Below are 25,907 nucleotides of genomic sequence, written 5' to 3' on the forward strand. Positions count from 1 at the left end.
AGATTTAAGACCACTAACTTTACGTCCGCACTCGGGCCGTAAATTCCGGCCCAGAGGCCGAGTTTCCGGCTTGGGGGCGGGGCTTATGGCCCAGAGGCGGAGCTTCTGGGCTGGAGGCGGAGCTTGCAGCTTGGTGGCAGAGCTTCCGGCTCAGAGGTGGGCATTTAGCCATGTCTGAAATCTCCACCTCTGGGCCGGAAGCTCCGCCTCCAAGCCGCAAGCTCCGCCTCCGGCCCGGAATCTCTGCCTCCGGGCCGTAAGCTCCGCCCCCAAGTCGGAAACTCGGCCTCCGGGCCGGAATTTACGGCTCGAGTGCGGACGTAAAGTTAGTAGTCTTAAATCTATTCTGTGAATCCTGAAAGTAGTAAATTTAATCTGTGAATCCCGAAAGTAGTAAGTGCATTCTGTGAATACCAAATAGTAGTAAGTTTAGGATTTAGTCTTAAGTTCATTCTGTGGATCGGGCTCACCGTGTCATATAAATCATACCAGATAAACACCTTATCTGGCCAGTGCAGCTTTCTCTTTTAAAATGGACTGATTCAGGGAAGGTATTTATGGAATGAAACACCAGAAATGTGCTCTGTGACTATCTCTGTGTGTGCAAAGTGTTCTGCAAATTAAAAACGGATATCAGTCCTCCCTGCAAGACTTAGGAGCTTCGAGGCCCAAGAAAGGGGCTGGATCAGGTAGGAAAGGCAGAGAATCCACAGAAGACACAGATGGCCTATGGCTGGGTCAGCTGGTGGGAAGAGTTTTTTCATTACTGTGGATGAACTGGACTCCTTGCCTGGGTTGGCTTAGCTGCTGGTGCACAACCCAAACGCTGCTGTGCACTGAGTCAGTCTGACTGTGCTCTCAGAGCCCGCTGGTTCGTTTTTATGTGCAGAAAGGCAATGGATCGGCCTGGGCAAGCCCAGTATGATGTGTGCCTCCTCCCACAAAAAAGAATCCCAAACCTCCGGGAGTGGCAGCGAGGTTGGGGTAAATGGCTGATTTTCAGGGGCGCAGTTAGAATTGGCCTCCTGTGGGAGGGGAAGAAGGGAGTCCACTTAAGATAGGGGCTGTGGGGAGGAGCCGGAGGGCAGTTGAGAAGTGAGGGGGCATTCCATACAATACAACAGTGCACATGGAGGGGTCTGTAAAACACAGCGCCTGTGTGAGTAGGCATCCACTGGGTTCAGGGAGGCAGATCTTGCATTGGAGGCTGGAGACCAAAAGTGTTTGTTTGGTACCTGGGCAGTGACTGGGGTGACCTGTGAATGATGGAAATGGTCTTGCATTCAATTATCTCTTGACTTCTCTTGAGCTGTTGGTTTCATGGCATCTTTCACAGTTTGTGAGAAGGTTCATTCAGTGGGGGCCTTTGTGATGTATAAGGCACAATTCTGTAGGTTACTCACTGAGTTTGGATCTTGCAGTATATCTTCAGTGTATGTACTTACTTCTGATTGACTCTTGCAGTATATGTTCAATGTATGTACCTGTATCTAAGATTGGACCTTGCAGTCTATCTTCAGTGTATGTACCTGTGTCTGAGGTTGGGTCTTGGAGTAATTCTTTACTGTACATGTCTGTGTCTTTAGTTGTATCTTGAAGTAAATCTTCTCTGTATGTACCTGCGTCTTGGTTGGATCATGTAGTGTGTTTTCTGTAAATATCTGTGTCTGTGGTTGGATCTTGCAGTATATCTTAAGTGCATGTACTTGTTGCTAACCTGCTCCAATCTTTCCAATTAGGAACTGGGTTTACATAAGGTGATTTGTTTATGTATTCGTACTCTATTCGTAAGAGTAGGTGAAAGGAGAGACATCCAACACTTCTTTCGCCCCCTTACATGGCTATTCGGCCTGGGTCTTCCTCAGGGCGAGTAGAAGTTTCTAGGTTCTATCTGTCGGGCGTGGAAGTATATCCAGGCAGAAATCCAATCTCCTTGGAAGCGATGACAGTATCCCTCTCCTTCAGAAAGATACCACCCTCTCAGCGTCTCAAGGAACACCAAGGAGAGGGTATCTATCTCACCAAAAGAGAGAAACCAAAAACCACAGGTCTGTCAAAGGATGAGGGAAGTAGTGCAGGTAGGGCTTCAACTCAACGCAGCTCACTGCAGTGTGGAGAAACACAAACACAGTATAACAATAGTTAGCGTCAGTACCAGAGTTAACAGAGTGCATTAACACGTAGCCCCTAGTAGTGTGCTGTCCCACACTCACCTGACCTGATGACCCAAGGTGCATAAAAGGTGTCCAAAGAATCTTGAAATTACTTGATCAAAAAAGAAGGGGGCTTCAAATGGTCTCTCTTTGAAAGCAAAAGCAGGGTTGCCGCTATACTTTTTAAAGGGGCAAGCAAGAGGTGGAAAAACGCTTCTTCGCGTTTCTCAAAGAACGGGGGCAAAAAAAACACGCTATCTAGCGTTCACAATCCTTCTGAATATGTCCAGCAAAAAGACGCTTCCTGCATCTAGAGTGGAAGAGGCATGCACGCCTCTCAACAAGGAAACAAAAATAAACGCGTCCTCGCTTTTCAGAAATAAGCGGCTTGTTCACTGGTGCAGGTCACAGGAAATAAACGCGTTCCAGCATTTGCAGGATTCGGTACACATGAAGCACAAACCACAGTGCTTCCAAACACGGCCCGTAACAGAGTTCCAGAGGCGGCAGGCACAGGTGTTACAACAGGCAGCAATATCCACGTAGCAATACTGCCGGCGAGGTCAAAGCAACGGCGTTTGTCAAGATCAATAAAGTTCAATTGAACTAAGGAAAAAAAAATGAATCGTGGAGTCTGTTTGCTTTTGGGAAGCAGGAGGGCGGGGAGTAGTGAGGCTCCTAGTCACCTCAGGGCTACAGAACATTCCCCCGCCCCCACATACCCAAACCCGCAAAGGAAACACAGACAATTAGAAGTTTGGGTAAAAAATTGCTGCAGGATTTATTTACATACAACATATGTAAAGATGGTGGGTTAGCTTACGGGCGATCCAGGACAGGCCGCATTCTCGCCACCTGCCCGCCTGTTTGAGCCAAACAGCACAGTGGCGAACCACCCAACTGCTGTATAATAGAATTAATTACTGACACACCCATTGCTGGGCGTGACTAGGCAAACCCCCGGTTGCACAGGCCCACAACCGCCCGAAGGACTACTGGGGCGCCGACACGGATTCCTGCACCTCCCATGAGGTTACAGGTTAGGCTCTGGCACCCCTATGTGCCCGCTGAAGTACATCATTTGCACCTCTCTTCTTCCGGATCGCCCCGTAACTCCGCCTGCAACGAAAAACAAACACATTAAAACGCCCCCCAACCCCTACTACTGACACTCTGGGTAAGAGGAAGGGAGGGAAAAGAGTGTCCCGCAAGTTCACGACGGCGTCCGGGCGGCAAAGAGGCTCTGCTGAAGGGCACCGTGGCATAAGTACCCAGGAAGCCCCTCCCCGCCGCCCGGACGAGATTCACGGCAAGCCGCCTCCTCCAACCGGTGAGGCGGATGTGCCGGACATGCAGATGGGGGGCGGGACCGCCCTCCGTGACTAGGTGCCCGCCCTCTTAATGGCCACTGTGTGGCCTCGGGCAGGCGCATAGTCACCTCAGGGCTACAGAACATTCCCCCGCCCCCACATACCCAAACCCGCAAAGGAAACACAGACAATTAGAAGTTTGGGTAAAAAATTGCTGCAGGATTTATTTACATACAACATATGTAAAGATGGTGGGTTAGCTTACGGGCGATCCAGGACAGGCCGCATTCTCGCCACCTGCCCGCCTGTTTGAGCCAAACAGCACAGTGGCGAACCACCCAACTGCTGTATAATAGAATTAATTACTGACACACCCATTGCTGGGCGTGACTAGGCAAACCCCCGGTTGCAAAGGCCCACAACCGCCCGAAGGACTACTGGGGCGCCGACACGGATTCCTGCACCTCCCATGAGGTTACAGGTTAGGCTCTGGCACCCCTATGTGCCCGCTGAAGTACATCATTTGCACCTCTCTTCTTCCGGATCGCCCCGTAACTCCGCCACAGCCTGTGCGGTGGTAACCGCTGCCGCACAGGCCCCCCACCATTGTTACCTATTCTACCTGCAACCTCTGCTCATGAGTGCCTCTTTTAAGTCCAGCAGGAAGAGGTCTAAGCCAACAGGCGTGAGGTGAACCCCATCTTCCTCGAAGTACCCCTTCACCTTTTCCTGAATCAAATCATGTTTAATGAAACCCAGCCCTCTGCGCTGCGTAAATTTTTTCATGGCCGCATTTATGCGCCTTCTTGCTCTCTCGATTGCCTCGCTGGACTTAGCACCCCGCCAGTGTCTCCTAGGCACTATTTCGGACCACCAGACCTCGCATTCACGCAACATGCTGCCAATGATACCCAGGTCGGCTTTCATTTTGAGAAGTAGGGCGGATTTCCCCACGGAGGTAATGTCATTGCCACCCAAGTGGATTATTAAATGATGGGGGAGAAGTCCACCCTGGGCCAGGGCCTCCCGCAGTCGAAAGAGTAGGCTATGCCAGCGCATGCCCGGGAATCCCAACCACACGCATTCTATCTCTGAAAAGGTACCAGTCCACTGCCTGATGGCAGCCCATCGTGCCAATCTGCTGACCATAGAGTGCCCCAAGACCCACACACGAGCACCTGTCAAAGAAAGACGCGATATGTTCAAGGGTGTTTATTCAAAATTTCACATGTTATACACAAATATCACGAAGCACAGCAAACAAAATCAACACAAAACTGAAATGGGATCAAGGCCTAACATAACGCCTATAACAAGCTGATTCCCAGCGCCCAACCGACTGTACCTGCCCTGGAGACATCCCGGCGCGGAAGGCCGATGTGGCCGCCCCTATACGGAAGGAGTGACTAGAGAACTTCTTCCCTTGAACCAACAAACCAGCCCTGTCAAGGCAAGCCAACATGATCTTGTCCATCTGGTATTTCGTTAAGGGGCTGAGGTCGGCATGCACTAAGAGGTAACCCGGCCCAGGAGGGCGCAATGCGAGGAAGGCTCGTAGAACTGCCACTGGGCAGCAACGAAAATCCCCAAGGGGGGAGAGTCTAATAAGAGACCCTTTGCCAGACTGATCTGTCTTAGATCTCCTCAGCGTAATAGACAACCCACCCTCGAAATTAATATCCTCCACACCCAGGGCATCCCGAGAGGTATCAGACTTGGAACGAGCCACCAGCTCACTACTCCTAAAAGCCCCGAAGAAAGCTAGGACAAAGGCAGCAGAGAAAAGGGCCGCCTCATACCGAGAGTGCACAACTGCCTGCAACACCTGCAACATGGCCTGGAGAGAAGGGAAATCAATGGGCGACCTGTCATCCGGGGCCCTAGGATCCTCCTGCGCCCAACCTTTCAAGGCGGCCCTAATCACAAAGGACGAGGTGGGATCCTGCCCCCCACCCAATCTAATCTCATGACCAATGGCCGCTAGGTGGCCGCAAACCCAGGAATGCGATCTCTTCTGCTTCTTGGCCCATACTATAAAGGCATGAACTCTCTTCTCTATTGGCAACGCTTGCAAACCCAGGTCAGAGATAACTTTAGTGAACGTAGCACGGTGACTTGCGTAGCGTTTACGTGTACTTAACGCTAAGGATTTCTCTCCTAGGTCCCTCATGTGCTGCTCCACTCCAAGATGTGCCAAAGCCTTGGCGCAAAGGGGGTCATCTCCTCTCTCGCCTGAGGGCAAGCTGCCCGGAAACGATCCAGCTGCAAACAAGAGAGAGCATCAGCTGCGACATTGGTGACCCCTGCAATGTGTCTGGCTCGAAATTCAACATTGCAAAACAGGCACCTGCTAGCCAGTTCCCGGAGTAGAGACAGCACCAAGGGGCAGCTGGCAGACAACCCATTGATAGCCTGTACCACCGCCATGTTATCTGACCAAAACAAGACCTTTCTGTCGGACAGGACCTCCGGCCACAGGTGTAGGGAAATGACAATGGGGAAGAGTTCCAGGACAGCAATGTTAGTAGTAATGCCCCGCTTGCGCCAAGAATTGGGCCAACCCTGCGCGCACCACTGCTCTCCCAGAATGGCCCCAAAGCCCTCGCGGCCCGAGGCGTCCGTGAACATATTCAACTCAGGACTCTCCACCCACGGGGACCTCCACCTCACAGTCCCATTAAAATCTGACAAGAAAACATCCCACATCCGCAGATCCTTCTTGAGACCAGAGGTCAACCTGACAAAATGGTACTGTTTGTTAATCTTAGCGGTAGCTTTGGCTAAGCGCCTTGCAAAGACGCGCCCCACAGGAATCACTCTTGCAGCAAAATTTAGTTTACCTAGCAGGCTCTGAATGACCCCCAGAGGTGCTTTGTCTCTGCCTATCCAAGCTTGAATGTCACTCTTCAAGGCCACCACCTTTTCTGCTGGGAGACGAGACACTCCCTGGACCGTGTCAAGCTCAATCCCCAGGAAAGTCAGCACCTGAGCAGGGCCCTCGGTCTTACCTGGCGCCAGTGGCACACCCAAGCGACTAGTCAGCTCAATAAAACAGTCCAGGCCCTCCTGACACTCCTGCGTGCCCTCCCTCCCAATGAAAAGGAAATCGTCTAGGTAGTGAGACACCGCTGCCACTTTATATTCCTCTGTGAGAGCCCACTGAAGGAAGGTGCTGAAGGCTTCAAAGAAGGCACACGAGACAGCGCAACCCATTGGCATACACTTGTCGAAGTAGTATCCCCCCTTCCACTTGAAGCCCAAGAGGTGCTGGCTGTCAGGATGGACCGGTAACAAACGGAAAGCTGCCTCTATATCTGCCTTAGCCAGCCAGGCCCCCTCTCCTGCCCTCCTCACTAGGTCTATGGCCATGTCAAGGGAACAGTAAGAGACAGAGCAGGCCTCTTCAGGCAGCCAGGAATTGACAGAGTTCCCCTCTGGGAAGGACAAGTTGTGTATCAACCTGAAAGCCCCAGGTTCTTTTTTAGGGACAACACCCAAAGGGGACACGACAAAGTCCGGAAGGGGGGGGGACAGGAAAGGCCCAGCCACCCTCCCCAAGGCTACCTCCTTGATGATCTTTTTGTCAACAACCTCCGGGAGCTCCCTCACCGATTTTTGGTTTTCAGCATCTCTGCTGACTCTAGGACCCTGATAGGGGATCTTGAAGCCCTCGAGGAAACCTTGAGTCAGGACATCCCTATCTTTCACATTGGGGTATTGGTGAAGGAGGGCAACCAGCCTAGGTAAAATGATTGGAGACGGGCCTTTGGACCTAAGATGGGGGGGGTCCCTAGCGGGCAGCACAGGTGGGCCAAGAGGAGTGGGGAGCAGGATTGGCTGCAGGGGCACCTCAACAAGGGGGAGGGGGATGTCCCTGGAGATACTACTTGTCCTTGCTGGCAGCGTTGGCGGCGGGGGACCTCTTCTCACAGGACGACTCGGGGTGGGAACCACCGCACTTGCTGCAAACGTGGGAGAATCTACAGGCTTTCCCCCAGGTACAGTTCCCAGCATTGAACATCCTACAAGAGGGGGAAACATTCTTCTTGGCGTACTGTTTGTTAAAGCTGCCCCCCCCGCACCCCCCTCGAAAGGACTGTCTAAAATTACTCTTCTTCTGCGAGAACTGCTTATCATTTTCCGTCTTCCTAACCTGGACCACACTGTTGACACCACTCTCTACTTTTCCTTTGCCCATGTGGACCATCCACAGTCTCACTTCAACCTGGTCCCATTCTAGCTCCGGGCAGACAGACATCTTTTTGCGGAACTCGCAATCATACAAGTACCACCCCATCCCCGATGTTGCTTCCGCTTCGTTAATTATTACACTATTGTATTGGAAAAGACCCTGCGCCTGCTCTGGGAAATGCTCAGTTATTACTGCCGCCAGGATGGCGAATGCCTGGCGCCAGTTTTTTATTGTCTTCTCGGGCCAGGTTTGGAAGCGTGCTTTCTTTTCTTTGTCCTTCGACCCCATCCTTCTCACATCCACCCCATCCGCCCCCAGCATGAGGAGCGAGAAAATGTCTATGAATTCCCTCCGCCAAATGCCCTCCTTAGCCGCCTGAGGGACTTGCCAGGCCAGGGAACATTTGCCAGACAGAAGAGGTGCCATAGTCATCAGGACTGTGGGCGCGGGGATGGACACCACAGCTGTCGGAGGGGCCACAGAACTGACAGCTGGCAAGGGTGGAGGAGCGGCAGATGCACCCACCTGGGGCTGGACTGGGACCACCGCGGGCGAGAGGGCCTCCTGGGACACACTCTGCGCCGGCGGCAAAACCTGTGGGAGAGGAGCTCCAGTCGCCAGACTGGGAGGAGAGCTGACCGGAGGAACAATAGGAACATTGATGGGACCAGCATTATCCCCCCCTTGGGCAGAAGTACCACCCCACACTTGCACCACGTCTGCCTCCCCGGCAGAAGGAAAAGGGGCCACTGCCGGCGGTGGCAAAATTACAGATTGCATTGAAACAGGTGACCGTGCCTGGGCAGGGCACAAACTGGCTCTTATTTCCGACATAAAAGACGCCAGCGAGTCTGTAATCTTACCCAGATCTGCCCGGGTAGCGAATTCCGCACTAGAAGCCACCATGCGAGGGGGCGAGGGGGGGCACACCCGGACCACCGCTGGGGGGGATGCCGGGGCGTGCACTATCACATTCCTGACCGGGTCAGCCGCCCTGGTCTTAGAGGGGGGTTCCGCTGGGAAGTCCTTGACTGTTGGCTTCCTCGTGCGCTTGGACCTCACTGTGGCTGTGTCTTCTGCCACCTCTATTTCAGTTATTTGTGGGGCGGGGGCCGGCCCCGGTGCTTTAGGGGGGTTGGCTAGTAAAAGTCCACTGGCCCACGCCACCCCATTGATCTTTATCATGTCCAACAGGGCTTTCATCTGAGGGTCCTGAGACGGTCCTAGCCCTGAATCCTCAACCTGGGATGTCTGCGAAAAAAGAGAGGGGGACCCCTGACTCTCCATGGTGCCTTCGGATGTATCCTGCAAAAAGAGATAACGGTGAGCAACTACATTCAAACGACTTTTGTCAAGCCAGCACACACGTCCCACCCCATGTAGGCTATCACCCCCTCACATCCCCATGTCATTGGACCTGTGGAGGGAAAAGACTTGACACACAACCGGGGGGGGGGGGGGGGGTGGAGGGTTGACTAACTGCCAGGCCTCCTCCCCCTAGGGTAGGCCCACCCATCGCACTTACATACCTCTGCTATTATTCACGTGACTTAGTCTAATGTACGGCCCCGATGCTGTTCCTCGACCGGGTAAAAATTCCTGAAACAACAAAAAGTGGGGGTAAAACACTTTGTCTTGAACACAAAATGCCCTTACTGGGACGCAATGAGCACCAAAGTTCATGTACAACTGGTAAACGGCCCGGGGCATTCGGCCCAAGCAATGCAGGAAGCGAGAAAACCCTTGATTAGACAACCTAATCGCTCACTCACACGAAAACATACCTTGCGCTGGCACTGTGTAAGCGAGGGCGCGTGGGGGGGGGGGGGTGGATGCACTAATGCAAACCTGGAAACCCCGGAAGGCCTAGGTGCGGTAGCGATTGCACGATAGGGCCGAATTCTGCAAGAAAAAGGGGGTGGCATGTTATCACAGGACACTACCGAGGCCGCAATAGCCGGCGCTGCGCGCCCACACTGAACGAAAAGCAAGTAGCCTCCTAGGAAAGAAAAAGCACGAAAATTAGTACACTTCCGATTGGGGGAGGGGGCAGGCGGCAGGCAGCAGCAGCACCCTCGCAGGCCCGGGCCCCTGCCCGAGCAGGCCCCCCCTTCCCCCCCCCCCTCCATGAAGGAAACATCCCGTCAACGCGAGCAGCCCACTGCCCTCCACGAACCCTTGTCCATGGCTAGTCACATATGCGGCAGTGAGAAGGAGGCAAAGCACGTAGAGAGACTCGCTGGGCACTCACCGGGTCCCGCGCCCACGTGGACCGGATTCCCCAGCACCGCGCTCCGCACCCTACCTCCTGTACAGGTTGAATGAGGCAGTAAAGGCGCGAGGGCCCATCGGTAAACAAAGCTGGCACACCGAAACTTGCACAAATAAATACAAATAGTGCAATAAACATAGCCAAAGTAGCACAATTGGACGAAGCCATCCCCCCAATGGAACGATAGGCACTAATGCGAACAGAACAAATATTGAAATATAAGCTATGCGTATGGCAGCTCGAGGGGGACACGCTAAAAAACGCTCGCCGGATCCCGCGCCCACGTGGACCGGATACCGGCAAGCTCTGCGCCCCCCCCCTTACCGCTTCGAGCATTTAAATGTTTCAGAAATGCGTAGCACGCCCATCCAGGCTACATGGTACAACCGCGCCTCCCAGACAAACATCCGACTGTGCATACAGAAAATGGAAAACACGAGGCATAAAACTTGACGATAGGATCTTCAATACAAACATGGATATGCCGTTTTAAATAAACATAGATCAGCACGATGCATAAAAACTTGTCGATAAAATCTTCAATACAAACATGGATATGCTGCAGACTTGGATATCCCGTTTTTAAATAAACATGGAACAGCGAATATACATTGAGCGTCTGGCAGTAAATGGGGGATAGGGGTGGGCTTGGGTACGTAGAGGGACGGGCTGCGCGGTAACTTTGCAACGAGCGCACGTGGAGTCCCGCGCCCATGAGGACCGAGCTCCGTGAAGCACCCAGCTTCGGCATCTGATACTCTCTACAGTCTTGCCCCCATTGTGAACACCACAAAAACGCACGCGCGCACAACCTAGACAAATTCCCTTGACCAAGCACGCGGCCCCCCACTTGAAACTAACTGTGCGCCCGACCACAATACCACACAAAATGGCCACCGGAAATGCCGAAATGGGGGGGGGGCGGAGGGGAAACGGAGGCATTGTGCTTACCGAGTATACTGTACCCTCACCCTCCCCCCCAAGGCCGGAGAAATTACACCAAGCATAGGCTCGACCGGGTAAAGTCACCAATCCGGCGTGAAACGGGACTAGCAGGTATTAGGAATTACAGCGAGGCCCGACATTTACAGGCCGGGCCCGCACTGAACATGAAAACAACCCTCGGAGGACAAAAGACCGGGAACGGAACCGGACGTCCCCCCCACAGCAGCCCGCTCTAGCGGGCCGCCTCGCCAGGCTCACACCTCGCAAGGAGGGAGCAGGCGGCTACGAAAAGGGGGGGGAGAGGGTAGGCACGAGGCCTCGCTCACCTCAGAACGAAAAGAGTGTCCAAAAGAGTGTCCCGCAAGTTCACGACGGCGTCCGGGCGGCAAAGAGGCTCTGCAGAAGGGCACCGTGGCATAAGTACCCAGGAAGCCCCTCCCCGCCGCCCGGACGAGATTCACGGCAAGCCGCCTCCTCCAACCGGTGAGGCGGATGTGCCGGACATGCAGATGGAGGGCGGGACCGCCCTCCGTGACTAGGTGCCCGCCCTCTTAATGGCCACTGCGTGGCCTCGGGCAGGCGCATTCCTGAATGACACAGGCAGCTCGAATACTCTGGGAAAGGAGTTCCAGGAATGAAGGTGTAACTAAAGTAAATACACGAGTTGTCAGGGACCAAACACGGGTAATAAGGAATTCAGAATAGAGTACAGGGAGAGGCGGGTGAAAGGCTAAAGGAGGGTTCAGCAAGGAAAACCAAGCACCACCATCTTAGTGGGTGAGGCTTATGAACCACCCCTCAGATCACATGATTGGTCACTAGGCAGTAATGGACAGCACACAATCTCTCTCCCTGGCAAGGCATTCTGGGACTTGTAGTGCGGGGAGAGTTTACCTGCTTCTAGTCCTAACACTATCAGCGTCGTGGATAAATGCAATATTATAGGGTTTCTTAAATCTTGGGCATAATGCCCAAATCTTGGGTAAATGCCAGGTCGGGATGCAGTGTTCTGCTCACGTTGGTGAGTAGAACACTGCATCCCGACGTGGCATTATGCCCAAGATTTGAGAAACCCTATGATATTGCATTTATCCACGATGCTGATAGAATCGATAAACTTCTACTTGCCCTGAGGAAGCCCCAGGCTGGATGGCCATGTAAGGGGGCGAAACACGTGTTGGCTGTCTCTCCTTTCACCTACTCTTACGAATAGAGTACGAATAAATGTACAAAGCACCTTATGTAAACCCAGTGCTTAATTGGAATTTCTTCCAGAAAAATTCAGAAGAAATGAATCTTGCCCAGACAAACATGTTGAACCTTTGCTTATTTTAGGGGGCTAGGGGTCTCTGCCCCTGTCAAAGGCAAGAACCAATAAAACAAGAAAATAAAATTCCACACTCAATGTCTGGCTAGTAAACAAGTGGGACCTTTATTCCCCTCACTCTCTACAACACTTCAGTATGTGCCTGTTAGGTGGTAACCCGTCCACTTCTATATGTGCATGTTAGGTGGCGATATGTACACTTCAGTGTGTGCATGTTAGGTGGCAATATGTACACTTCAGTGTGTGCATGTTAGGTGGCATTATGTACACTTCAGTGTGTGCATGTTAGGTGGCGATATGTACACTTCAGTGTGTGCATGTTAGGTGGCAATATGTACACTTCAGTGTGTGCATGTTAGGTGGCAATATGTACACTTCAGGGTGTGCATGCTAGGTGGTAGTGTGTACACTTCAGTGTGTAAATGTTAGGTGGTAACTCAAAGACTTCAATATGTGCATGTTGGTTGGCAATGTGTACACGTGAATGAGTGCATGTTAGAAGGTAATGCATACACTTGTATGTGTGCATGTTAGTTGGTAACCCATATACTTCAGGGTGTGCATGTTGCAATGCATACACTTGAATGTGTGCATGTTAGGTGGTAACCCTTACACTTGAATGTGTGCATGTGCACCTCTATTTCAGTTATTTGTGGGGCGGGGGCCGGCCCCGGTGCTTTAGGGGGGTTGGCTAGTAAAAGTCCACTGGCCCACGCCACCCCATTGATCTTTATCATGTCCAACAGGGCTTTCGTCTGAGGGTCCTGAGACGGTCCTAGCCCTGAATCCTCAACCTGGGATGTCTGCGAAAAAAGAGAGGGGGACCCCTGACTCTCCATGGTGCCTTCGGATGTATCCTGCAAAAAGAGATAACCGTGAGCAACTACATTCAAACGACTTTTGTCAAGCCAGCACGCACGTCCCACCCCATGTAGGCTATCACCCCCTCACATTCCCATGTCACTGGACCTGTGGAGGGAAAAGACTTGACACACAACCGGGGGGGGGGGGGGGGGGGTGGAGGGTTGACTAACTGCCAGGCCTCCTCCCCCTAGGGTAGGCCCACCCATCGCACTTACATACCTCTGCTATTATTCACGTGACTTAGTCTAATGTACGGCCCCGATGCTGTTCCTCGACCGGGTAAAAATTCCTGAAACAACAAAAAGTGGGGGTAAAACACTTTGTCTTGAACACAAAATGCCCTTACTGGGACGCAATGAGCACCAAAGTTCATGTACAACTGGTAAACGGCCCCGGGGCATTCGGCCCAAGCAATGCAGGAAGCGAGAAAACCCTTGATTAGACAACCTAATCGCTCACTCACACGAAAACATACCTTGCGCTGGCACTGTGTAAGCGAGGGCGCGGGGGGGGGGGGGTGGATGCACTAATGCAAACCTGGAAACCCCGGAAGGCCTAGGTGCGGTAGCGATTGCACGATAGGGCCGAATTCTGCAAGAAAAAGGGGGTGGCATGTTATCACAGGACACTACCGAGGCCGCAATAGCCGGCGCTGCGCGCCCACACTGAACGAAAAGCAAGTAAATTAGCTTCGAAAGCGCCTCCTAGGAAAGAAAAAGCACGAAAATTAGTACACTTCCGATTGGGGGAGGGGGCAGGCGGCAGGCAGCAGCAGCACCCTCGCAGGCCCGGGCCCCTGCCCGAGCAGGCCCCCCCTTCCCCCCCTCCATGAAGGAAACATCCCGTCAACGCGAGCAGCCCACTGCCCTCCACGAACCCTTGTCCATGGCTAGTCACATATGCGGCAGTGAGAAGGAGGCAAAGCACGTAGAGAGACTCGCTGGGCACTCACCGGGTCCCGCGCCCACGTGGACCGGATTCCCCAGCACCGCGCTCCGCACCCTACCTCCTGTACAGGTTGAATGAGGCAGTAAAGGCGCGAGGGCCCATCGGTAAACAAAGCTGGCACACCGAAACTTGCACAAATAAATACAAATAGTGCAATAAACATAGCCAAAGTAGCACAATTGGACGAAGCCATCCCCCCAATGGAACGATAGGCACTAATGCGAACAGAACAAATATTGAAATATAAGCTATGCGTATGGCAGCTCGAGGGGGACACGCTAAAAAACGCTCGCCGGATCCCGCGCCCACGTGGACCGGATACCGGCAAGCTCTGCGCCCCCCCCCTTACCGCTTCGAGCATTTAAATGTTTCAGAAATGCGTAGCACGTCCATCCAGGCTACATGGTACAACCGCGCCTCCCAGACAAACATCCGACTGTGCATACAGAAAATGGAAAACACGAGGCATAAAACTTGACGATAGGATCTTCAATACAAACATGGATATGCCGTTTTAAATAAACATAGATCAGCACGATGCATAAAAACTTGTCGATAAAATCTTCAATACAAACATGGATATGCTGCAGACTTGGATATCCCGTTTTTAAATAAACATGGAACAGCGAATATACATTGAGCGTCTGGCAGTAAATGGGGGATAGGGGTGGGCTTGGGTACGTAGAGGGACGGGCTGCGCGGTAACTTTGCAACGAGCGCACGTGGAGTCCCGCGCCCATGAGGACCGAGCTCCGTGAAGCACCCAGCTTCGGCATCTGATACTCTCTACATTCTTGCCCCCATTGTGAACACCACAAAAACGCACGCGCGCACAACCTAGACAAATTCCCTTGACCAAGCACGCGGCCCCCACTTGAAACTAACTGTGCGCCCGACCACAATACCACACAAAATGGCCACCGGAAATGCCGAAATGGGGGGGGGGGGCGGAGGGGAAACGGAGGCATTGTGCTTACCGAGTATACTGTACCCTCACCCTCCCCCCCAAGGCCGGAGAAATTACACCAAGCATAGGCTCGACCGGGTAAAGTCACCAATCCGGCGTGAAACGGGACTAGCAGGTATTAGGAATTACAGCGAGGCCCGACATGTACAGGCCGGGCCCGCACTGAACATGAAAACAACCCTCGGAGGACAAAAGACCGGGAACGGAACCGGACGTCGCCCCCCACAGCAGCCCGCTCTAGCGGGCCGCCTCGCCAGGCTCACACCTCGCAAGGAGGGAGCAGGCGGCTACGAAAAGGGGGGGGAGAGGGTAGGCACGAGGCCTCGCTCACCTCAGAACGAAAAGAGTGTCCAAAAGAGTGTCCCGCAAGTTCACGACGGCGTCCGGGCGGCAAAGAGGCTCTGCAGAAGGGCACCGTGGCATAAGTACCCAGGAAGCCCCTCCCCGCCGCCCGGACGAGATTCACGGCAAGCCGCCTCCTCCAACCGGTGAGGCGGATGTGCCGGACATGCAGATGGGGGCGGGACCGCCCTCCGTGACTAGGTGCCCGCCCTCTTAATGGCCACTGAGTGGCCTCGGGCAGGCGCATTCCTGAATGACACAGGCAGCTCGAATACTCTGGGAAAGGAGTTCCAGGAATGAAGGTGTAACTAAAGTAAATACACGAGTTGTCAGGGACCAAACACGGGTAATAAGGAATTCAGAATAGAGTACAGGGAGAGGCGGGTGAAAGGCTAAAGGAGGGTTCAGCAAGGAAAACCAAGCACCGTTATCTTAGTGGGTGAGGCTTATGAACCACCCCTCAGATCACATGATTGGTCACTAGGCAGTAATGGACAGCACACAATCTCTCTCCCTGGCAAGGCATTCTGGGACTTGTAGTGCGGGGAGAGTTTACCTGCTTCTAGTCCTAACACTATCAGCGTCGTGGATAAATGCAATATTATAGGGTTTCTTAAATCTTGGGCATAATGCCCAAATCTTGGGTAAATGCCAGGTCGGGATGCAGTGTTCTGCTCACGTTGGTGAGTAGAACACTGCATCCCGACGTGGCATTATGCCCAAGATTTGAGAAACCCTATGATATTGCATTTATCCACGACGCTGATAGAATCGATAAACTTCTACTTGCCCTGAGGAAGCCCCAGGCTGGATGGCCATGTAAGGGGGCGAAACACGTGTTGGCTGTCTCTCCTTTCACCTACTCTTACGAATAGAGTACGAATAAATGTACAAATCACCTTATGTAAACCCAGTGCTTAATTGGAATTTCTTCCAGAAAAATTCAGAAGAAATGAATCTTGCCCAGACAAACATGTTGAACCTTTGCTTATTTTAGGGGGCTAGGGGTCTCTCCCCCTGTCAAGGGCAAGAACCAATAAAACAAGAAAATAAAATTCCACACTCAATGTCTGGCTAGTAAACAAGTGGGACCTTTATTCCCCTCACTCTCTACAACACTTCAGTATGTGCCTGTTAGGTGGTATCCCGTTCACTTCTATATGTGCATGTTAGGTGGCGATATGTACACTTCAGTGTGTGCATGTTAGGTGGCAATATGTACACTTCAGTGTGTGCATGTTAGGTGGCATTATGTACACTTCAGTGTGTGCATGTTAGGTGGCGATATGTACACTTCAGTGTGTGCATGTTAGGTGGCAATATGTACACTTCAGTGTGTGCATGTTAGGTGGCAATATGTACACTTCAGGGTGTGCATGCTAGGTGGTAATGTGTACACTTCAGTGTGTAAATGTTAGGTGGTAACTCATAGACTTCAATATGTGCATGTTGGTTGGCAATGTGTACACGTGAATGAGTGCATGTTAGAAGGTAATGCATACACTTGTATGTGTGCATGTTAGTTGGTAACCCATATACTTCAGGGTGTGCATGTTGCAATGCATACACTTGAATGTGTGCATGTTAGGTGGTAACCCTTACACTTGAATGTGTGCATGTTAGGTGGTAATACATAAACTTTAATGTGTGCATGTTATTTGCTAACATGTACACATCGGTGTGTGCATGTTAGGTGGTAACCCGTACACTTCAATGTCTGCTTGTTAGGTGGTAATGCATACACTTCAATCTGTGCATGTTAGATCTTAATGCACCACTTCAATGTGTGCATGTTAGGTGGCAAAGCATACAATTATATATGTGCTTGTTAGGTGGTAATGTGCACACTTCAATGTATACTTGCTACGTGGTAATGCATAAAATTCAATGTGTGCATGTTAACCAGTAGTGTGTATACTTCAGTGTGTGCATGTTAAGTGGTAATGCATGCACTTCAATGTGTGCCCATAAGGTGGTAGCTAGTACACTTCAATGTGTGCATGTTAGGTGGTAATGTGTACACTTCAATGTCTGCTTGTTTGGTGGTAATTCATACACTTCAATCTGTGCATGTTTGGTCATGATGAGCCCTCTTCAATATGTGCATGTTCGATTATTATACCTACAATTCAATGGGCGCTTGTTAGGTGGTAAAGCGTGCACTTACATGTGTGCTTGTTAGGTGGTAATATGCACACTTCGGTGTATATTTGCTAGGTGGTAATGCATACACTTCAATGTGTGCATGTTAGTCTGTAGTGTGTATGTTTCAATGTGTGCATGTTAGGCAGAAATTTGTACACTGCAATATGTGCGTGTTAAGTGGTGATGTATACACTTCAATGTGTGCATGTTAGATGGTAATAGTCACACTTCAATCTATGCTTGTTTGGTGATAATGTGTACACTTCAATGTGTGCATTTTAGTTTGCAATATGTCCCTTTCAATGTTTGCATGTTATATGGTAATATGCACACTTCAGTGTGTGCTTGTTGGGTTTTAATGTGTATACTTTAATATGTGTATGTTAGGTGGCAATATGTAACCTTCAATGATTAAATCTTAAGTGTTAATGCGTGCACTTCAGTGTAGGCTTATTAGATAGTAATGCACACACTTCTATGTATGCTTGTAGATGGTAATGCGTACACTTCACTGTGTGTGTTGTAGATAGTAACACATACACTTCAGTTTATAAATGTTAGGTGGCAATGTGTACACTTCAATGTGTGCATGCTAGGTAGAAATGCATACACTTCAGTGTGTGCCTGTTATTTGGTAATGTGTACACTTCAAATTAAACTTTAAATTATGCTTGTTTGCCGGTAATGTGTATACTTCAATAAATACATGTTAGATTGTGATGTGTACACTTGCATGTTAGGTCTTAATGTGTATTCTTCAAAGTATGCACGTTTGGTGGTAATTTACTTTTCAATATATCTTTATTAGGTGGTAATGTGTACACATTAATGAGTGCTTGTTGGGTGGTAAAGTAAACCCTTCAATGTGTGTATTGTAGATGGTAATATGTACACTTCAATGTGTACATTTTAGGGGGCAATGTGTACACTTCAATGTGTGCTGGTTAGGTGGGAATGTGTGTATATTAGATGGCAATGCATAAATTTCAATGTCTGTATGTTAGGTGGTAATTCATATTCTTCAATGTATGTATTGTAGAGGACAATGTGTACACTTCAGTGTGTACCTGTTAGGTGGTAATACTACATTCCATGTGTGCATGCTAGGTGGTAATGCGTACACTTCAATATGTCCATGTTTAATGGTAATATGCGCACTTCAATGTATGTTTGTTAGGTGGTGATGTGCATATTTAGATGTGTCTATGTTAGGTGACAATGAGCATACTTCAATGTATACTTGCTAGGTAGTAATGCGTACACTTCAATGTGTGAATGTTAGATGGTCGTGTGTACGCTTCAATGTGTGCATGTAAGAAAGTAATGTGTACACTTTCGTTTGTGCATGTTAATTGGTAATGTGTACACTACAATGTGTGCAATTAGGTGGTAATGTGCACCCTTCAATCTATGCTTGGCCGGTGGTAATGTGTAAACTTCAATGTGTGCATATTAGGTGGTAGTGTGTCCCTTTCAATGTGTGCATGTTAGATGGTAATACGCAAAACTTCCATGTGTGCTTGTTAGTTGCTAATGCGTATACTGCAATGTGTGTATGTTAGGTGGCAATGCGTATCCTTCTATGAATGAATGTTAGGTGGTAATGCATAAACTTCAATGTGTGCATGTTAGGTGGTAATGTGCACACTTCAGTGTATGCTTGTCAGGTGGTAATGTATACACTTCAATGCATGCTTGTTATATGGTAATGCATACACTTCAATGTGTGCACATCAGATGGTAACACATATACTTCAGTTTATAAATGGTAGTTGGTAAAGTGTACACTTTCATGTGTGCATGCTAGGTGGTAATGCGTACACTTCAGTTTGTGCCTGTTATTTAGTAATGTGTACACTTCAATGTGTGCTTGTTTGCTGGTAATGTGTACACTTTAATAGGTGCTTGTTAGGTGATAATGTGTACATGCATGTTAGATCTTAATGTGTATGCTTCAATGTGTGAATATTAGATGGGTATGTGTACACTTCAAAGTATGCATTTTAGTTGGTAATACATATACTTTAATGTGTACATGCTAGATAGTAATGTGTACACTTCAATGTGTGCATGTTAGATTTGCAATGTGTACACTTCAATGTGTGCATATTAGATGGTAATGTGTGCACTTCAATGTATGCTTCTAGATGGTAATGCATGCACTTCACTGTGTGTGTTATAGATAGTAACACATACACTTCAGTTTATAAATGTTAGGTGGCAATGTGTACACTACAATGTGTGCATGCTAGGTAGTAATGTTTACACTTCAGTGTGTGCCTGTTATTTGGTAATGTGTACATTTCAATCTATGCTTGTTTGCTGGTAATGTGTATACTTCAATAAATGAATGTCAGATTGTGATGTGTACACTTCAAAGTATGCATGTTAGGTGGTAACTTGCTTTTCAATATATTTTTATTAGGTGGTAATATGTACACATTAATGAGTGCTTGTTAGGTGGTAAAGTAAACCCTTCAATGTGTGTATTGTAGATGGTAATATATACACTTCAATTGGTACATTTTAGGTGGTAATGTGTACACTGTTGGCATTTCTGTTTAAAATCAACATGGCCTGGCCATTGACAGTAACAAAGCATTCCTTATAATGGTAACATTGCACTTTCCATTGACAGTAACACTGCCTATCCATTGACTTTAGTACACAAAAAAGTGATGAATGGAATGCTTGAATTAATCTCAGACACTGGTAATTACTCGGACAGCATCCCAGTCCATTGTTATACTGTGCCACTGGAACCAAGCTATACTTGACTGAGGAACCCAAATAAGGCGAAACCGGTCCTGGGTTGCATATGTTCTAGATCAGGGAAGACCTTGCTTGGTAATTTGGGCTGGACTGTTCCCATTAGATCAGGATCGAGACTGGATTGCATATAGTTGGATCCAAACTGAGGTGGCATGATATGCAAAGTAACAATGAACTGGGATGCTGCCAGGGTAATTATCAGTGGCTGAGATTAATTCAGGCATTCTATCCATCGCTTTTTTGTATATTTTATCAGTACCACTAGTTACATTTAATGTACATGCCTTGAGTACATGTAGTACCATTTACTAGGGACTTACTTGTACATTAAACGAGTATCCATTGAATGTAGTCCAGCTCCGGGATAACGGTAACACAGCCTCTCTAGTGATAATAAGATGGTAGTCACATGACCATTTGCACTGACATTAAGACAGACTCTCTATTAAGAGTGGTGGTAACATGGTTTCTATTGACAGTAACACTTCCAATCCATTGACAGTAACACACCCTCCGTTGACATTAACACAGCCTATCCATTGACAGTAACACACACTCCGTTGACATTAACACAGCCTATCCATTGATAAACACTAACACACCCTCTGTTGACATTAACACAGCCTATCCATTGACATTACTACACCCGCCGCTGACATTAACACAGCCTATCCAGTGATAGTAACACACCCTCTGTTGAAGGAACATGACCTCTATTGATAGTAACACACCCTCTGTTGACAGTAACACAGCCTATCCAGTGATAGTAACACGCCCTCTGTTGACAGTAACACAGCCTATCCATTGATAGTAAAAGCCTGCTAGGACAATAACACTGTTTCTCCTCCTCTTGCAGGACTGGGTGTTCCTGACACGCTTTTGCTTTCTTTCTGACTTTGGACGACTGGAGTTCAGATTCCGATATCCAGAGGTGAGTCCCCGACTGACAGCCAGCGCAGTGAGTACTTATCCTCCGACACGGGTATTCCCTACATCTGGCACTGAGTGCACAGCTGTTTACATACAGGAGAACACAGATCATAGTCTAGCTGCTTGAGAGTCTTCCACTGACATCAGGATGCTGGCTGTGGTGGCTTCTATGACTGTAGTTGGGACCAAGATCCTCTAGGAATTGGATTCCTTGATCGTGGTTTAGGCCTAGATCCATTAGACGTGGCCTCACCAACAATCCTCCGACATGAGTGGTTTCTCTGGTTGTGATTGCAGCCTAGATTGTTTGAAAGGGGGCCTGCAGAAGTTATTTGACCAATAGCGGTTAGGTCCTTGATCTATCAGACATGGCTTTATCAATAGTGTTTAGGTCCTAGATTTGTGAGAAGTGACTTCATTGACACTGATTAGACCCTAGATTTTTTAGATGTGACTTCATCAATAGTGGTTAGGCTCTAGATTTGTGAGATGTGGCTTCATCAATAGTGGTTAGCTGCTAGATTTGTGAGATGTGGATACATCAATAGTGGTTAGGTTCTTGATCTTTCAGACATGGCTTCATTGATAGTGGTTAGGTTCTAGATTTGTTAGACGTGGCTTCATCAATAGTGGTTAGGTTCTAGATTTGTGAGATGTGGCTTCATCAATAGAGGTTAGCTGCTAGATTTGTGAGATGTGGATACATCAATAGTGGTTAGGTTCTTGATCTTTCAGACATGGCTTCATTGATAGTGGTTAGGTTCTAGATTTGTTAGACGTGGCTTCATCAATAGTGGTTAGGTTCTAGATTTGTGAGACGTGGCTTCATTGATAGTGGTTAGCTGCTAGATTTGTGAGACGTGGCTTCATCAATAGTGATAAGCTACTAGATTTGTGAGATCTGGATACATCAATAGTGATTAGGTTCTTGATCTTTCAGACATGGCTTCATCGATAGTCGTTAGATCCTAGATTTGTTAGACGTGGCTTCATCGAATGTGGTTAGAGCCTAGATTTGTTAGTCGGGGCTTCATCGATAGTGGTTAGATCCTAGATTTGTGAGATGTTGATACATCAGTAGTGGTTAGTTTCTTGAGCTTTCAGACGTGGCTTCATCGATAGTGTTTAGCTGCTAGATTTGTGAGATGTGGATACATCAATAGGGGTTAGGTTCTTGATCTTTCAGACATGGCTTCATCAATAGTGTTTAGCTACTAGATTTTTGAGATGTGGATACATTAATAGTGTTTAGGTTCTTGATCTTTCAGATGTTACTCCATATTGATAGTGGTTAGATCCTAGATTTGTGAGATGTGGCTTCATCGATAGTAGTTAGCTGCTAGATTTGTGAGATGTGGCTTCATCGATTCTGGTTAGGTCCAAGATTTATGAGATGTGGATACATCACATGTAATTAGGATCTTGATCTTTCAGACGTGGCTTCCTTGATAGTGGTTAGGTTTTAGATTTGTGGGACGTGGCTTCATTGATAGTGGTTAGGTCATAGATTTGTGAGACGTGGATTCAACAATAGTGGTTAGGTTCTAGATTTGTGAGATGTGGATACATCAGTAGTGGTTAGGTTCTTGATCTTTCAGACGTGGCTTCATCGATAGTGGTTAGGTTCCTGATTTGTGAGACGTGGCTCCATTGATAGGGTTAGGTTATAGATTTGTGAGACGTGGCTTCATCAATACTGGTTAGGTTCTCGATTTGTGAGATGTGGGTTCATCAATAGTGGTTAGGTTCTAGATTTGTGAGATGTGGATACATCAATAGTGGTTAGGTTCTTGATCTTTCAGACGTGGCTTCATAAATAGTGGTTAGAGCCTAGATTTGTTAGACATGGCTTCATCGATAGTGGTGAGGTTCTTGATCTTTCAGACGTGGCTTCATCGATATTGGTTCTATCTCTTCTCTCCCTGGCTCTGTCTCTTCTCTCCCCGGATCTGTCTCTTCTCTCCCCGGCTCTGTCTCTTCTCTCCCTGGCTCTGTCTCTTCTCTCCCCGGCTCTGTCTCTACTCTCCCTGACTCTGTCTCTTCTCTCCCAGGCTCTGTCACTCCTCTCCCCGGCTCGGTTTATTCCCTCCTCGGCTCTGTCTCTTCTTTACCTGGTTTTGTCCCTTCTCTCCCTGGTTCTGTCTCTTCTCTCCCCGACTCGGTCTTTTCTCTCCCTGGTTCTGTCTCTTCTCTCCCTGGCTCTGTCTCTTCTCTCTCTGGCTCTTTCTTCTTTCCCTGGTTTTGTCCATTCTCTCCCTGGCTCTGTCTCTTCTCTCCCCAGTTATGTCTCTTTTTTCCCTGGTTTTGTCCCTTCTCTCCCTGGCGCTCTGTCTCTTCTCTCCCCGGCTCTGTATCTTCTCTCTTTCCGGCTCTGTCTCTTCTATCCCTGGCTCTATCTCTTTTATCCCCGGCTCTGTCTCTACTCTCTCAGCTCTGCCTCTTCTCTCCCTGGTTCTGTCTCTTCTCTCCCCGGCTTTGCCTCTTCTCTCCCTGTCTCTGTCTCTTCTCTCCCTGTCTCTGTCTCTTCTCTCCCTGTCTCTGTCTCTTCTCTCCCTGTCTCTGTCTCTTCTCTCCCTGGCTCTGTCTCTTCTCTCCCTGGCTCTGTCTCTTCGTTCCCTGGCTCTGTCTCTTCTCTCCCTGGATCTGTCTCTTCTCTCCCTGGCTCTGTCTCTTCATTCCCTGGCTCTGTCTCTTCTCTCCCTGCTTCTGTCTCTTCTCTCCCTGGCTTTGTCTCTTTTCTCCCTGGCTCTGTCTCTAATGTTCTGTTTTTTCTTCTTCTCAGTCGAAATGCTGCCAGAACATTCTCCTGTACTTCGACGACCCCTCACAATGGCCCGCCGTCTATAAAAGAGGCAACCAGGTAAGACTCTGTGTTTCTGCGGCTAGGGCCATGTACCCCACCTCCTGTGTGCCCCTCCACCTGTGCTCAGACCCCCCTGCACGAGCTGCCTACCTGGGGGTTCTCCTGGACGTGCCCCATGATCTCTGAGCCCGGGTGAAGCTCTTAAGCCTCACGTCCTGTCCTGTGATGCTCGTTGGTGACCCAAACCTCTGAGACAGCGGAGGGGTCAGCATGGCTGAGAAGAGGCAGGGGGTCTTTGTCTGATCCATTGAGTGCTCCATCCAGGGGTCTACATTGGAGATGTGTAAAGGACCCTGGTGTGTGGGTGGGATTCAGCATGTCAATTATAGTGGCGTCAATGGAGTCACATTCGATTGTACACTCTCTCCACCTCCTTGTTTGGGTCTCTTTTGTCACCAATGATGTGGTGCCCTCCTGGCGCTGCCCCTCCTTTCCATCCTGTATCATGTTGGAAGAGTGTGCTGTTCTTGGTGTCCTCCTAATACCCTCGCACCTGGGTGATGGTAGTGTCCTGGTCCATGGCCTCCCAGACTGCAAGTTGGCGCCATCTAGGGGCATCTTTCATGCCTCATGAAGGGGCTGAAGAGATCTGATCACATCACCCCCATCCCTTGGAAGTCCACTGGCTCCCCGTGCAGATCTGCACCACCTTCACAATCAGCTGCATCATTTACAAAACCATCACGACCAGCACCCCTGCTTATCCTGCAGACAAACTCCCCATCTCTGTGGTTCTCGACACACCCGCAACCAGGATACCAGCAGGCTGCCGGCTAAGAAGTGGAAAAATAGAAAACAAGAGAGCAGACCTTTTCCATCCATGTATCCAAGAACTGTAACAATATCCCTGAATCCATGGCGACCTCCCTAAAGCTGCTCCAGTTTAGGAAATCATTTTAAACTCATTAAATAACACTACATCACAATGCAACAACATCACAATGCAGACTACATCACAATGCAGACTACATCACAATGCAGCAACATCACAATGCAACATCACAATGCAGCAACATCACAATGCAGACTACATCACAATGCAGCAACATCACAATGCAGCAACATCACAATGCAACATCACAATGCAGCAACATCACAATGCAGCAACATCACAATGCAACAACATCACAATGCAACATCACAATGCAGCAACATCACAATGCAGCAACATCACAATGCAGACTACATCACAATGCAGACTACATCACAATGCAGCAACATCAACAATGCAACATCACAATGCAGACTACATCACAATGCAGCAACATCACAATGCGGCAACATCACAATGCAGACTACATCACAATGTGGACTACATCACAATGCAGCAACATCACAATGCAGCAACATCACAATGCAGACTACATCACAATGCAGACTACATCACAATGCAGCAATAACAAATACCTACAATATATAAAATAAAATAAAACATTTATTTCCCCCAAAAATATTTGAAACTAGAAAATATTTACAAACAAACCCATTAATTATTACATGAATGTATTTATTTTATTTCCTAACATAACACCACACAAATCACAACACACTTCTAAAATTTTGAAAAAAATATACTTCCATGATTAATATAATTATTAATTTAAAATATTTTATTAATACAAAAATAATTGAAAATAATTAACTACTCACACTTTAACCCTATAATCCCTTCATCACAAACCTAAATTAAACTGTAAAATAATAAATTACACAATTAAACTTATTTTAAAATTATTACTATTAAACAACTTATTTTAAAGTAAGTTGAGATAGTATTTTTTTAAATATTAAATAAGAAACAGTGCTTAGAAGTCACCAATGGTCAAAGGTTACTTGAGGTCGCGAGGGACCGCTCCAAGTGCAAAGCTCGGGTCCAC

General features: G+C 48.6%; 1 protein-coding gene across 1 annotated transcript in view; it reads left to right on the top strand.

Moving 5' to 3' along the window:
• Positions 1-25,907, top strand: part of TMEM145 (transmembrane protein 145) — a 176,099-nt gene that overhangs the window by 58,640 nt on the left and 91,552 nt on the right. Inside the window, exons 2-3 of the mRNA XM_086929099.1 lie at positions 21,094-21,168; positions 23,950-24,027. Coding sequence (XP_086785225.1) covers positions 21,094-21,168; positions 23,950-24,027 — 153 coding nt within the window. The remainder of the gene's footprint in view (positions 1-21,093; positions 21,169-23,949; positions 24,028-25,907) is intronic.

This window comes from Lissotriton vulgaris, chromosome 7 (genome assembly GCF_964263255.1).
Source record: "Lissotriton vulgaris chromosome 7, aLisVul1.2, whole genome shotgun sequence".
Classification (NCBI taxonomy): domain Eukaryota; kingdom Metazoa; phylum Chordata; class Amphibia; order Caudata; family Salamandridae; genus Lissotriton; species Lissotriton vulgaris.